The 15,365-nt window shown below is 39.3% G+C and overlaps 1 protein-coding gene across 4 annotated transcripts in view; it reads left to right on the top strand.

Moving 5' to 3' along the window:
- mid2 (midline 2) overlaps positions 1-15,365 on the top strand; it is a 135,479-nt gene that overhangs the window by 99,261 nt on the left and 20,853 nt on the right. For all 4 annotated transcript variants that reach the window (XM_027281912.1, XM_027281909.1, XM_027281913.1 and 1 more), the window contains 4 exons: positions 4,852-4,959; positions 9,814-9,962; positions 11,080-11,207; positions 11,645-11,788. In XM_027281912.1, the coding sequence (XP_027137713.1) occupies positions 4,852-4,959; positions 9,814-9,962; positions 11,080-11,207; positions 11,645-11,788 (529 nt within the window). The remainder of the gene's footprint in view (positions 1-4,851; positions 4,960-9,813; positions 9,963-11,079; positions 11,208-11,644; positions 11,789-15,365) is intronic.

The raw sequence follows: 15,365 nt of genomic DNA, 5'->3' as shown, positions 1-15,365 counted from the left end.
TTAGGCATTTCCAATTATCACCATTTCCGGACATAACATTCATGATATATGTCTTGCAGTTGCATTTTCTTTTACTCTATTGCATCCATAAAGCCAGTCTTCCCTGTTTAAGAGCTAGGTGCCACTCGGGTGTCATAAATCTCTGGGAACTATCCCAGAATCTGTGGACAGCATCAGAGATGAAGCTGTCGGACTGAATCTTTGCATCTGTTTGAGAGGATCATATCGTGAGAGAAAGAGGAAGGTGGATTGTGTGGTGGGAGCTGGGAGAGAAAAATTGAAGTGGTCAGTGAAAGCAGACCGAACAGGGACCAGTAAGATTGTGGTAGAGTAGTAAGAAGAGGAAAGTAAAGTGGGATAGGAGGCAGAAGAGGATGATGCGAGTGGAATGAGCATAGAATTGTTTCAAGATGTGAGAATTTTGGTGTCGACAAGAGGTTAACAGCTGTTTTGAACTAGGTCGCATCGCGCAAAGGTCATCACAAAGTTTGAATGGGAGCCACTTTTGTTGAAATAGGTCATATTGGGAGTCGTGCATTGTTCAATTGTCTGCATGTTGATCCCCAGATGTTCACATCCTGAAGTTGGTGGGTGTGCTGCGGGGCAGGGCAGTACTGTATGTTTGCAATATTGATAGATAGAACACTATGAAAAATGTATGAAAAATCACGTCTAAATAAAAAATGATGTAAGGTTCAGTGCATTGAAATGTGTTATAATGTGTATTCATTGTCGTTATCATTACAGTTTGCTCAGATTCATTCACAGTATTTTAACAGCATACAAGTCTCTATGGTCATGTCATCACTAGCAGCTAATTTTGAAATATCTATCATCCCCAGCAGGAATATAGTTTGGAGTTTGCCTTTTATAATAATTATCTATTCAACAGACCCAGAAATACCCAGACAAGACAAAACACTACTCATCTTGTGTGATCTTGTCTGATGCTTACGTAGAATCTAATTAACCTCCTAAATTCTTCATTTTCACCCATAATCTTATCATACCATCGTATCACCCATAATCTCCTCTACTTTAGAAAATGTACACTGTATTAAAGTATTACACATGTATTCTGTTTCTACTAATTCCAAAATTTCCTTTGACCTTTAAAATGCATACACTGAATAAATTATTCAAATCCAAGGCTTATTTTCTTGGTTCATTTAAGTCAAGAGTCTGTGAAGACATCTTGTGAATCGTTTTATACACCTGCCATGATTGATCTGTTTGATTGATTTTTAAAATAAAGTCGTGAACAATACTGTTAATACAGTATAAGAAAATAAATTAAATTATTATGGTGTTGCAGCTGTGATAGGTTACATAGTGTTATCAAGACTGAATGAGCATTGCGACATCATTGAAATTCACACGCACACAATTCAGTTTATTTATCTAGAGTCAACAGATGTTCTTAAAACCATAACATAATGATTGAAGTGTTAAATCACAATTTCAGGGGAATTTAAGCAAAGGTTTTCCTCTTCATTTTGAGTCGAGCTCACCTCAGTGTGATTGACAACACCTGAATGACTGGTACTCTGCTTGGCAACGCACATCAGTCCTGTCATTATTTGCTAAAACAGCACAGAGTAGGTGGTAAGTGGTGACTGTCAGTCATTTGAAACCTAAAAAACTGCTTAGCTCATTTCTATTTAATTTTGCCATGTAAGTAATGCAGTGCCCATTTCCACACTATAAAAATATGGGCCATAACTTTAATCTTGACATAATGCAGGAGCTGAACTCAACCTGATGATGTATGGGAGCATATTTGCTTAATGTAACCCTCCAATAAGAGAACCCGAGGTGGATGTAGGTTTGTAACGGACAACTCTTTTTGATTTAATGGTTCTGCTGTCAGGTTGCACTATGGATGACAGTTTCATCGTGATGGTCTAGATAGGCTTATTCAATACCATGCAGTTGCTAAATATGTCTGTCTTTCATCTTCTTACCTAATAGAGTGTAATTATGCCTGCTGATTGGAAAATAGCTGTGATATATATATATATATTTATTTATTTAGTATTTGGCCTGCTGAGATAATAAGCGGAAGGCACAGAATGGGTCACAATAAAATGTCAGCTAGCTATAATATAATCCAAATTAGTTTTTGAAAAATTGTAATCAGAAATATTATCAGCCATTAGATATTTTTTTTAAATTAGCATAAAGACGGCTTGTAGCTTTTTTCCATCAGTCCATCGCAGAAAGGTTTTCACAATCTTGTTGACAGCAGGAGCAGCTGGAAAGTTTGTGACACTGGGACAAATCGTTCTGTAGCTCCAATAATAGACCTATCTCTTTAACATGGAGTTGGCACTGTGATTTCAGCGCACCTGCAGATGAGTCTGATGAATAGGAAGATGCTCAGCAGGTGACTGTTTGTGTAGCAGGGACTGGATAATAATGTGGCAGAGGAGTAGATGGAGGAGGTTTTCGGTGAGGTGAAAGAAGGATGGAGGATGGAGATGAAGATTGTTTTCTGTAACTCTGAGCTGCCAGGTAGTTGTAATTCACAGTAATCCTGGGCGGCTGCATTTATCTTCCATAATTACTAACCTGTAGTCATAAGATGGCTCTTTGCAGAAATGATTGTGTGTCTGTGTGTGTGAGTGTGAATAATGAGGCTTAAGTGGATCTGCATGTTGTAATGAGCTTTGTAGAGTGATCAGTGGAATTTGGTTGTTGGGGTAAGTAGTTTGATAGTCTGGAGGATGACAGGAAGCCTGTAGAAATCTAGAGATGGGGAGTGATTCGAAAGGAGATGAACTTCTGTTGATTTAAAGTTTCATACTGAAGTCAGGATGAGAATGCACTGTAATTGTTTTAAAGTAGTAAAAAAGGTATAGGGACAAAATCTACAGGTGGTAAAAGTATTTAAATACCCAAGAGGACAATCAATGAGAGGAGAGAGTCAGAGTAGAACTGAAATCAGACATCTTCTTAGTCATTTTACAGAAAACTTGTTCGCTCTTTCTTAATATTTTTCAAATGAACACGCAGTGTTTGTGCTTAAAGAATTCATTGGCGCAGTGAATGCTGGTCTTCGAATTGAATGTAAATCTTTGCATCGCTTATGAACTAACACACCCAGTCAGAGCAGTGAAAACATCTTTCTTTTACAATGCAGTCTCCGGTGTATTACAGTATGAGGGGACTGCCAGCTCAGCAATACTCTTGCTTCTGTCAGTGCACTGCAGAAAACACTCACCAGTATCTGTGACAGCAAACACTACAGCATCTAGTGAAGCAGTAAAAACAGCAGTGTCCTTTGTGAATTTAGGCGGCCTTCCAGTCCTTCCTTGATGGGGAGCCTCTTTTTGATGAGTTTGTGGAATTCCTCCACTCCAGTGTGGCTTTTCTCGATTGTTCTGAAGCTGCCAGTTTAAATGAAAACTTCCCACAGTCATTGCGCTGGGTTGTTTTCTTTCTGAGCACATTCTGAAGTAAATCTGTAATTTCTTTGATTTAGTCGGAACTGAGACGAAATAGTTGTGAGTGGCACTCACAGTACTGTTCTGTGTGAGTCCAACTTTGTGGCAACTCTTAAATGTTACATGGGAACTTTTCACACCCTTACATCAATGCACAGCAACATCTCTTGGATCAGACAAAGCAGTGATAAAATTTCAGTCAGTGCAACGTGCAGTGGCCAGTCAAGTTTTTGCCTCATTCAGAGGAGTTATGGTGTTTCTGATACGTTTGTCTTTGCAGACCTTTACATTAAATCTGCAGGTTAAACCGCAATCACAGCCAACCCAGAGGTAAACCATCAGTCACCGATTGAATCCTCATTCTGACGCATCAGATGCTCCTCAGCAGTGAAGTTGGAACAGTAAACTGCCTTAGCTGTAGGAGTAGGTGTAATTATAATTGTGGGTTACAACTGGCAGACTTGTTGGTAGTGGTTCCAGTGTTCCAATTCAGCAATCACCCTCCATGTCTGAGTAACACCCATCCACCCACACAAGTTAGAAGTTGGCTGCTCATTTAGTGTTGGCCTGAGATAGTGAACCGATGAGTTGCCTTGGCAACTTTGGTCCTAAAATAATCACAGAATCTATTAAATTGGCATGGTGCAAGCAAATTCTGTCGTTGAATTAATGAGCGTCTACACAGGCTCTTTTGGGGAGATTTTTTTAATGAAGAGTTCAGCAATCTTCAACCCATTTCTTGTTCATAATGAGTGGAATAACCATGTTTTGGGAAAAGGTGTAACTCCATGACTCTTATGCAGCATTTTCTCAGTACAGTATATTATAGGTTTTTCTGTATAATAAGATATGAGTGTTACATACAAGAACAAGAGGTGGTTGAAATCCACCAGCAGTGCACCTATTTTTATGAGATGTGATAGACTTACCCTGCAGCAAGGAACAGAACATTTTAGAGAATGAAAAATGAAATTCTGACTTTATTCTACTTTTTTTTTTTTTTTTACTGGGTGACTGTCGAGCATATCTAATGTATGCATTGCATTATTTTTTTCCCCCCATGAAAGCTTTGTAACATAAAATATTTCTGATATTTCCAGTAACATAATTAAAAAGTTATAAATCACTTGTCTGAGATCATCAGACGTTAATTCTAAGTAAAGGAGCATGTTTTGTTTGAGACTTTTTCCTGTGTGCAGAATGCATAATGAGACGGAAAAACAAATGACGTGCTTAGGATGTGAGTGATAATATGAATCATCAAGGCTGCCAATCAAGAAATGTTACAAAGCTCCCTTCAGACAGAGAGGAGGGACAACTGGCATGTACAGAAAAAATAAAATGCAGTGTTATTTGTGTATTTGAGCAAAATGTATTTCACATGTGTATCTGCTTCTCTCTCCAGGTGAACACAGCCATGCATGAAGCCAAGCTGGTGGAGGAGTGTGATGAACTAGTGGAAATCATCCGCCAGAGAAAACAGGTCATTGCTGTGAAAATCAAAGAGTCCAAGGTGAAGTATTCCCTTTATACTTTTTTCAACTTGTCTGCCTGACGTTTAGTGGTAGCCAGGTAGTGTTCAATTGGGTTTTTTCTGAACAGAACAACAAAGCAATGAGATAAACGTGGCTTAAAGCTCTGTAGAGCTGCAGAGGTGAAGAATTATTCTCTGTGGGTTTGTCATTGAAAGCAACCAATTGGAATTTGCATGTTTGAGTCATATAAATGATATTAACTAATGCCATTTTAGCTTTATGACGTGTTTAATTCACATTACATTGTTTACTTCATAGTGTATGAATTTAGTTTCATCTCACTGCCATTTGATGCAGCATCTCAGCTCCGGGTCACAGTCCACTGGTGAAGAAACAACGGTTTTGTACAAGAGAATGAATATGACAGCAGCAGTGCCATGTACAGAATATATCTCCCAGGTCTCTCCTTGTTTTTATGAGGCAGCCTCCATAGTTGCCCACTTGTTTACTCAAACACACATGGATGCTTTATGAGAAATGGAAAAGACAAGAGAGGGAAAACAGAGAAAGAAAGCAGCAACAGCCCCTCCCATATGTATGCAGCTACAACCTGAATGTGCGTGGAAAGAATCTGAGATGGCAGCAAAGACTGCTGAGAACGTCTCACTGCTGTATCAAAGAGTCCAGAACTAAACATCTATGAGTGCGGGCCCATGTGTATATGAGTGGCTGTATCTCCATGGGTGCCTAAGGTTTCAGGACAGAGGCAAACTCTGAATCTCCCCCTCCCAGAGGTGACATTTTAAGTGCTTGTGGAAGATCCTCTGAGGCAGCAAAAGAGCTTTGTCAAGAGATGAAAGATTTCCAAACACTGAGCACAAGGACTGAAATAGGTATGTTTGTGTGTGTGTGTTGGTATGCGTGACAGTGTGTCCGCAGTGATTGCAGACAAAAAGCAAGGCTTGTCCTCCTGAGAGTCTGGGTCTGTAAAAGGCTGTCTAGAAAAAGCTAGAGCAGTGAAATGCAGGAGAAGGAAGGAACAGACACAGAACACACAAACAACACCAGAGGAGCCCTTGATTGATGTCAGCCTGCAGGTGATGCGTTAATATTGGAGGCCGTTTACGGTTCAAGAAAGATGAATGAAATGCACCTTGAGTAATTCAAATAATGTACACGGGTGTGTTCAAATGGATGTTTGCCTGAGAGGAGAGGAGACCGTTAAAGGTCAGGTAAACGCAGGTCGTTTTAGGAATTTCACCAAACAGCTAGTGTTGAGGTGTTTCTGTTGAGGACAGTGTAGGAAGCTCAGAGGTGACTCTGCCTCGAACAGACTAACAGGATTATGCAGGCGTGATCATGGTGAGCAGGGCTGTGAAAGGTGCTCCTATTCTTTCTCTCGCTCACCTCTTAATAAGCTCTGTCTCTCTCCAAGGAGACTCTGCAGTCATGTCTAATCTCTCCTGCCCAAACAAAACATACTCTATTCCCCCATATGTTTAGGTGTGTGCAAGAGACACTGCTTGTCTTCCATCATTCTTGGTCACTTTTTTTTTTATTTTACTTCCAGAGCCTTAAGGATTACCAACATATATCTGTTTGGGGTTTAAAATAAATGATCTGATTTCTAAGAACAGCCATTTTTACCGTGAGCTTACAAGTTCATGGCAGGTACTGTGTAAGACTGTCCTCACGTAATGACCTCTTGTGGCTTTGACAGTTATGATTTCTGTCTCCCAGAAGGACTGGCAGCAGTAGCGTGATAAACCTTCTTAAAGTGGATGGTTGAGTGTACAAAGCATGTGGCATTGACATGCAAGACTTGTGTTCACATTCAGCTTCCTACGAGTTGATTTAATTTAATAACCATCTTTCCCCAAATTACTTAAAGGAATAGTTTGACATTTTCTTTGCTTTCTTGTTGAGAGTTAGATGAGAAGATTGTTACCACTCTCATGTCTTTTTTTTTGTCTTAGCTTTGTTTTTTGTATGAATAAGTTATAACTTGTTATTGGTGATACTCCTGTTATACAAACATCAGATTGGTATCGTATCATCTAGCTCTCAGACATCAAACTATTTCTTTGACTATGTTTTTGTCAATTTCATATACATTTGACACTCGATCCACAAAAATAATTCCATAATTTTATTTGTTATGTTATTTAGTAATCCATTCTAAACTGAACTGCAAAATAAAATATTTAAAGAGTGTAATGCAGAATGGAACAGATGGTTTCATGACATAAAGCACTGAAGAACAAACTGCCCATGAAGTTAAAATTTTGTTTTCAGACACAGTCCACACTTTATTCATATTTATACACATCAGGTTAATTGTGGTTTAATTTTTTTACTGTGTTTGGAAGACATTGATTAATTAGGTTTTGAAAAGATACGTTTTATCTATCAAGAATAAATCACATTGTCACAATCATTTCATAAGAAGAGGTAAAAAATATTTTATTCCAACTTTATGGGCAACAGTGTATGATACTGGTGGGTTGGCATTACAATACTGAAGCAAAATAGACTTCAGTTATATTTCAGTTTTAGATGAGACGGTTCTTTACACAAAGTAAGAAGCTCACATGCACGTATACACACACACACACACGCACACCTACACACACACAGACTGTGCCATACTGTCCATTTTTCCAAGAGAGAGAGGGAGTAATCATCTCTAAAATTGTTTGCGGCATATGTTACCATCCATTAAGCCTGTCTCGCTTGTCCTCTCTGTGCGGTCAACAACCTTCTCAAATGTCATTCATAGTGACAACAGATTATGGTGGACTTGGTGAAAGAACAACTAAGGCGTCAGTTGAAAACTCCATTAAGTCGCCGGCCCAGAGAGGTTTTCTAAGTGGGGTTACAATTCCCAGCAGTAGCAGGCCAGAGCACACTAATTACTGTTTTGATTCCTTGAGAGCCTTTGATGGCAAGCTCTTAACCCATTGTCACTCAGTGTTTTTTTATATATATATATATATAAATTATTATTTGCATAATTCAAATTATGGGTAATGGTTTGCACTGTCACCTCACAGCAAGGTTCCTGGTTCAAACCTAATGTGAGTACTTTCTGTGTACTCCAGCTTCCTCCCATAGTCTAAAGACAAAATGGACAAAAATGTGTTGCTGAAAATAAAGATGACAAACTCTTTACGGGTACTCATCATTTCAAATGCTTCTTTTCTTTTTTGTTTTATTTAGTCTTTAGATTTTCAAGCCGTTAGCCTGGACTGAAAGTATGCTCCTTTCAGGCAAAGAAGGAACTTTACTGTTTGCCATTTAAAAGTTAACTTGTGTTTAATTTAATCATCATTGCTGAGATGCACCCCATGCTTATGCCAGTATTTTACTCTGGAGCTCACCTTTCGCTGACAGTCTCGAGGCTCACAAGCAGCCTGTGTTATTTCCTGTAGAGACTTTCATCAAACTAAGTTAATTTGAGGAATCAGGATATGAGGCATAATGAAGATAAATGGATTACTTTAATTTCAAATTAGTGTAGAATGGCTTCCTTATGGTCAGTCGGAAATTATATTAGTGTACACCCACTGACAAGTTACAGTCAAAAGAACCAACAAAACCTTGTGTGTATGTGCATGTTTGTGTCTAATGAGTTTGAACCCTTATCTGACCGACCTGTACATCACGGTTGTAATGCAGATGATGAAATCAGTTAATATGGGCATTTATGGGTCATTCCTGTTCTTGCTTGGTTTTTCAAGACATGGTGCTGGTTCACCTGAAACATCCATTGTCCATTTTTACCATATTTTTTCTCTTTAATAGACAAACACATACAAATGTATCACAGAGTAGCATGTGGCCCTTGAGCTTGCCCCTAGCTGTTATTGTATCAGATCACTATTATGCTGTTCGCCTCTGCCCTTCTATTGTGCAACCAGTTCATAAGGCCAGTGTGAGAATAAAAAGCCGGGGGGGTTTTCTTCAACTCTGGCCCCTTAACTCTGTCCTCTCTGCTGCATTCTTGGTGTCTTCCTGTCTCTGTGTTTTCCTGTCTGTGTCTATGTATCTGCATTACTGTGCTTCTCCATGCAATCGTGAGATTTATTGTTGAGTGCGTGACAGCCATCTGGCACAAGGTGACAAAAAAGGCAGGGTTACGATTTTTGGCTAAGCATAGCTAAGTATAGAATGGCGTCCTAATGCAGACTGTATTTCCTCCTTTTATCAAGGCCACATGTAAGCTTTGATAATGGCCTCTGCTCACTGTTGCTACAAGTGAAAATAATTTCACATAATTCGAAGATCTGACAAGACAATATTTGATCAGTGTCCAATGTATTCGATATCTATCCAAGATTCCCGCAGAGGGCTTTTATGTTCATTTTAACGATGTTGCTCTCTTACAGTAATTAAACTTCAACTATATCGATCGAGTCTGCCATATGGAAACTTGTTGGTGTCACCTTTCTCAGGGGGTGCAACCAATGCTGAATAATTTAGAGCAATTTGGCAGCAAGGCTTAATTATGTTTTCTGACACTGTTGAACATATTTGTGGATCAGTCACAGTGATGAATACCTCATACCCAAATCGTTGTTCCATATTCGCGAGACATTTTTGGAGGTGCACTGAGCTCTGAGGCATTTTTTTTCCACATTTATTCATTAGAGGGAAGATGAGTCACCAAGAGATAAGAATTATAGATTAATAACACTAGAGAACCAAATTTATTTAAGTTCTGGAAGTGGTATCAAAAATGGCTAAGAATTTGTGCATAGGAGAAGAATGTGGTAGTTCATATTTGACTAGTCCAGATAACATTAAATTGGTATTGTTGTCCAGCCACCAAAACAGTGATGTATTCTAGACCAAATAATATAAATCATGTACTGTGTTTGTGTGTGTTTTAGGTGATGAAACTGCGCAAGTTAGCTCAGCAGATTGCAAACTGTCGCCAGTGTCTGGAGCGCTCCAGTGCCCTCATCACACAAGCTGAACAAAGCCTGAAGGAGAACGATCACGCTCGCTTCCTCCAGACTGCCCGAAATGTAGCAGAAAGGTGGGTAATGTAGTGCTTAGACATGCTGTACACACATCTGCGCGCACAGGGTGAGGTGGAAAAGTGATGCAGATTTTACTTTGCTACATCACTGGGCAAAGAGCTGTGCAAAAAGAAAAAAGGAGGGCACACATACCTAAATGTACTTGTACAATGTACAATCAATAGTAAGATGTCCCCGGATCTCTCCGCATGTTTGCCCTCTGTGGTACTGTGTATCGTTTTATCCCACCATCACTGCTCTGTAGTAGTTCTTTGTGTGTGATGCAGAAAAGACTGGTTCCAGTTCATTTAATTAATTATATGTACAGACTCAAACAGTGTATTAAATGAATCTAATTACAGCATTCACTTGTCCTTGTATATGCAGTTCTGTTATCCTGTTGCACTGACACTCGTGAAAGTGTGTTTGGTAATACATAGTTGTTGAAAAGATCTAAAATCCCTGCTTTGCAACGTGTTTGCCTCCTGCTGAAATCAGCATAATATCAAAGCTATGTAGCTCCTGCGATCAATGTCAGGCCTCTGTTGAAAATCATCTATTACCTAAAGGGCCGGCTCTGCAGTTTCCTATCCACCTGCGCACTTCTGTCATACCTTCATCCCTTCCTCCCTCCACTGGCTGGCAGCTGTCTCACTCTTTCTCTTGCACATACAAAATATGTGCAAAATATGCAGTTAGTCTAGCACCTTTTATGCTGCTTTTTTACAGCACATGGCCCAGGCCCAAAGGTCTCAAGGACTTGCATCGGTCTGTGTCTCTGTATTCCTGCCAGGACTGTGCTGGCTCCTGCCACAGTGTGTCAATGCGGGTCTGTGCTCATGATGGGCCTTTTCCTTGCTGGTTGCTTTTCTTTTCCGTTCCACTCTCGCCCTCTCTCATCTTTTTTCTTGTTACACCAACTCCTATATTCTTCAACCTGGTGTCACCTCACTTCATTCACTTCTCTCCTCACATTTTTTTCCACCTTTTCATCACCTTTCATTCTTTTCTTTCTCCTCCCCTCTCTACATCTGATCCTGCATCTCAGGCCCTCCTCTGCTCTTTCATGTGTCTACCGTTCGTTCTCCTGACATTTCCTTTTTCCCTGCTCCCATGTCCTGATTGCTCCAAAAGGGTTGCCATGGCAACGGCCTCCTCCCAGGTACTCATCCCTGACGTCAACCTGAATGAGGCGTTTGACAACTTTGCCCTGGACTTTTCCCGAGAGAAGAAGATTTTGGAGGGACTAGATTACTTAACAGGTATGTGTCTGTGTGGTCTACAGTGAAAAGATTACTTAACAGGTATGTGTCTGTGTGGTCTACAGTGAAAATCTACAGTTTTTACAGGAAATACTGTTTTTGTCACGAGAAAACTTTAAAACTGTGCGATTTGATCCTTAATGCATCAAATACATTCTCTGAAACCCTTTAGATAACCTAACATGCAACTTTTCTCATCTGTCAGTCTGGACATGCTGTACTTTTTCATACAGTGGCATTATATACTAGAGTACATGAACAATTTATATGACCAGGTTTATAAATGTATACCTGCCAGCAGCTGCTGTAAACATCACTTAACCATGAAATCTGTCATTTCTTCTCTGCAGCATTCAAAGGTGTTCTTTTGCAAATCTAAATGTGTAGCTTTTGTTTTTATTATGAGTCACTCTGGGCATTGTTTCCTCTACATGTAGCTCCCAACCCGCCATCCATAAGAGACGAGCTGTGCACCGCCTCCCATGACACCATCACTGTTCACTGGACATCAGAGGATGAGTTCAGCGTCACCTCCTACGAGCTGCAGTACACCATCTACACCGGCCAGACAAATTTCATCAGTGAGTCATTTGCACACAGACACACACATACACACACACACACACACACACACACACACACACACACACAGGTTTGGTTAAACCAAAAATGAGATAAAATAAATCAGTAGGAGTTCATTATAAGAACTTAGAAGGCTATTGGACTTCAGCAATAGCCAGCGGCTATTCAGGATTGTTTTATTCAAGGTTTGGCCAAAAGGGATCAAATATGTATTTGACCTGTTTTTAAATACATCAAAAAGTGAAGCATTTCTTAGGTGATTTACAAAGGAAGTAATTTCTCATATAATATTTTATATTAACTGACTATTTCTTTTAAAGCAAAAATCCCAGCTGAGTGACACATGATTGAAACTGCAGGCCTCTAACATGAAGGCTACTGTTATATCATTAGAGAAAATGACCTGCATGGTAACTTCAAAGACTAAAGATCAGTGGTTTCTTCTGGCATCAGTCATTTTATTCATCATGTTTTCTTGTGAAACTTTGTCAAGTTGAGAGCTCCTAAATGAGATTAGTAACATAACAAATTAAAAAAAATCTTCCACTTGCAGATGAAAAGCTCAATTTCATTTATTAGCTATAAAACACAATCTTGCTCTGTTTAACACAATCAGGGGTTTTGCTTCACTTGGTCTGGTCTGACCAGAGGTTCTGGTTGCTAATTTCAGGAATATATTGCTGTATAACTGGGATCATTGAGTCATTTTTCTGACTCAATGACGCTTAACTACTTGTGCCACTGTTATGCAACATTTTAGCATTCACTAGTATCCTGTAATTGAGACTTGTGGTTACATGATCTCACTTTAAGTCACCTGAAACCGGGTTCATTTGACACAGAAACTTGAAACATGAGCACAAATATGGGAGAGCACAGTTTTATTTGTAGTATTCACTAATAATAATAATTCCCCAGCCACTATAAAGCTGTACACACATACGCAAAACATAGCTTATGCAAAAGCGCAAAAGAAACACAAAGAAATACTATTCACACTGACCATGCTGCATTTACAAAGAGAAATACATTGGAGCAGCACAATACTTAGAGTACTGCTCAGTCTTATTTTCATATGTTCAATATTTTATCTGAACCGTGTTGCATAACCTAGATTTTCTGTCCAGCTTTAGTCTTTGCTGTCCTCCATGCTTGTATTTATAGGGAGATAGAGCTGAGTTATCAAGACTACTTGTAATAAAAAAAATAGGACATACTGTTATGTCATGAGGGGATCCTTCGAAAAGATTTGCTGTGTCTGTTTTTTGTTTAAGCGATGTGAAAATTGCAACAAAAAAAGGCAGTAAGAATGTAAAAGCACGGTTTGGCTGCTCTCAGGCTGTCCTGTTTCTCTTTATACCAAAGCTATTTCATTTTTACTAAAGGTGTTTTTTATTCAATGCCTTTCTTTTTACATTTGCACTACATAGAGCTCCAATTATATTGCTGTATTCAGGAGTAAGTCACTTGTTTTTTGGCCATATTTCAGATTCAACATCACCACCATGTGGCTGCCTATGCAGCCTTTAATGTTTTAGCTCATAACTCCTGGACATAAGGCTCATAACACGTCCTATAGATTTTTACCACTCTTGAAATTGTTTTTCAATCACTCATAGAGAATTATATCTGACCTTCGCCATATACCAGAATGGGTCATATTTGTTTTCCCATAATATCAACCACATTTAAATGAACACATATATTATATGTTATAGCTGAACTATCCTGTAAATATATGTTATATTCTGCCCACACTTCCATTGAATGAACATTGAAATGTAGTTTGGGGTCTTACTGTCTTCAGATTTTGCAATCTTTAGACTTTAAATGAAGGGAAAGAGGAGACCACTGTGTAGGAGGAGAGAAACAAGAGAACAGGTGAAAATCTGAGTAGATAATGGTTACATAGGGGACTTGAAAATTACCACTTCGGCCACTGATATGAGGAGGATATGGTTAATATACATAATCGTGCACATTCAAGCATGTGCAAACACACCTGTGCCGCTCTCGCCACTTTCCCTCACTTTGATCCTTTCAACATCTCCTCTCTTCTCATCCTCTGTGTAGTCTGACATTTCTCCATCTAACCACGCAACTCAAGTGCCCCAGCCATTTGCAACATCAGGATACATTTCAGCTGTGATAGACTGAGTGACTCAGATATTCAGCAGCCTGCTGCCGCAGAGTCCTCCGAGATTCACAGGAGAAACTGAGAAAGGGAGAAACCCATTTAGCCTGCCACGCCGCTTGAGTTTTTACCATAGCATTTGTCTCTAACATTTCAAGTGGCTAAATGCTCCCACTTGAGCGCCATCATGTCTCTTCTTTTCTCTCGGCTGGCCTCATCCTTCAGCCTTTGCCTTCGCTGTGAAGAGGGCCTTGTGAGGTCGTGCCTCTGCAGGTTCACCCAAGCACAGCAGCAGAAAATAGAATCAGCAAGTGAAACAAAATACCATGCAGAAACGTAAGCAGTGTCAAAAAGTCAAAAATGACGTCTGCACAGTAACTGTGGAGCTGCTACCTGTGTCTAGTGTTGTTGGCCCATTTGTTTTTCTGCCAACTGACAAGTGGCAAGTAATCTACTATTATTGTACATTTACTCTGTAAATATTTGTTTTTCTCTCTAATTGCACGTAATTGATAGCTAATCTTCTATCCTCTTTTATACTGTGGTGTATAAGAAAGATGGCAGGGATGGAGAGAAGAAGAGAGAAATTAAGACATCAAAACCAAGTGAAATCGCTGCTTATTAATTCATTGGATAGGATTTCCATTTTTGTTTCAATGATTGATTCATGCTCTTTTGAGGTTGTGCTTTTATGTCAGACATTAGCTTCAGAGTTCATCCAATGGTTACTTTCCAGCATATGTTTTCCCACTTTAATAGTGTTACTGAATTCAAAAAGGCGTAATTTTAAAGGAATAGCTTGGAATCTGGAGGCACTGGAGTCTCCAGTGTTTGCCTGGCAACCTCACAGTGAAGTCACTGCCCCCATCCATGAAATAGTCCAATTTAAGCACTGTATGTATATTTATGTGTATCATTAGTAATATTTGGGTGGATTAGATAAACAGGATATAAAGTGTTCATTGGTGAACTGTAGCTTCAGATTTAGTGTAGGTGTCAATCTATAGTTTTAAATTACTAAGAAATAAAATTAAGCTAAAATAATTTGAAATATAAATAAGTAGAATTTTAGACATCTTGACTTACTTCATCTTAACAGCATGTCCTCCAGTTAAAAGTCTTCCCACTCTCCATCATGGCTCCTCAGCCATTTTGTTTTTTAAATGCATGTGGTTATCACAGTAATAAATTTCACCAAAGCCAAAGAGTCTCAACATTTTTTAAACACACCAGTTTTCATGCATTGCTCAGCTAAAATAGAGGTCTGTACCTCTGGTCCCACCTCCACATGACTTCGACCTCTTTTTGTCTGATTTCTATTGCCATATTGTACATTTTCCTGGGAGGCCTACTTATTAACCACACAAGCAAGACCTCTCCCCCTCCCGACTCCAGCTGACAGCGTCATCTGTCTTTCATGTGTGGCCCTGCCTGTGGTGAAG

This window comes from Larimichthys crocea, chromosome I (genome assembly GCF_000972845.2).
Source record: "Larimichthys crocea isolate SSNF chromosome I, L_crocea_2.0, whole genome shotgun sequence".
Lineage (NCBI taxonomy): Eukaryota > Metazoa > Chordata > Actinopteri > Sciaenidae > Larimichthys > Larimichthys crocea.
The sequence above is the reverse complement of the archived record's forward strand: the minus strand, read 5'-3'. Positions and strand labels throughout refer to the sequence as shown.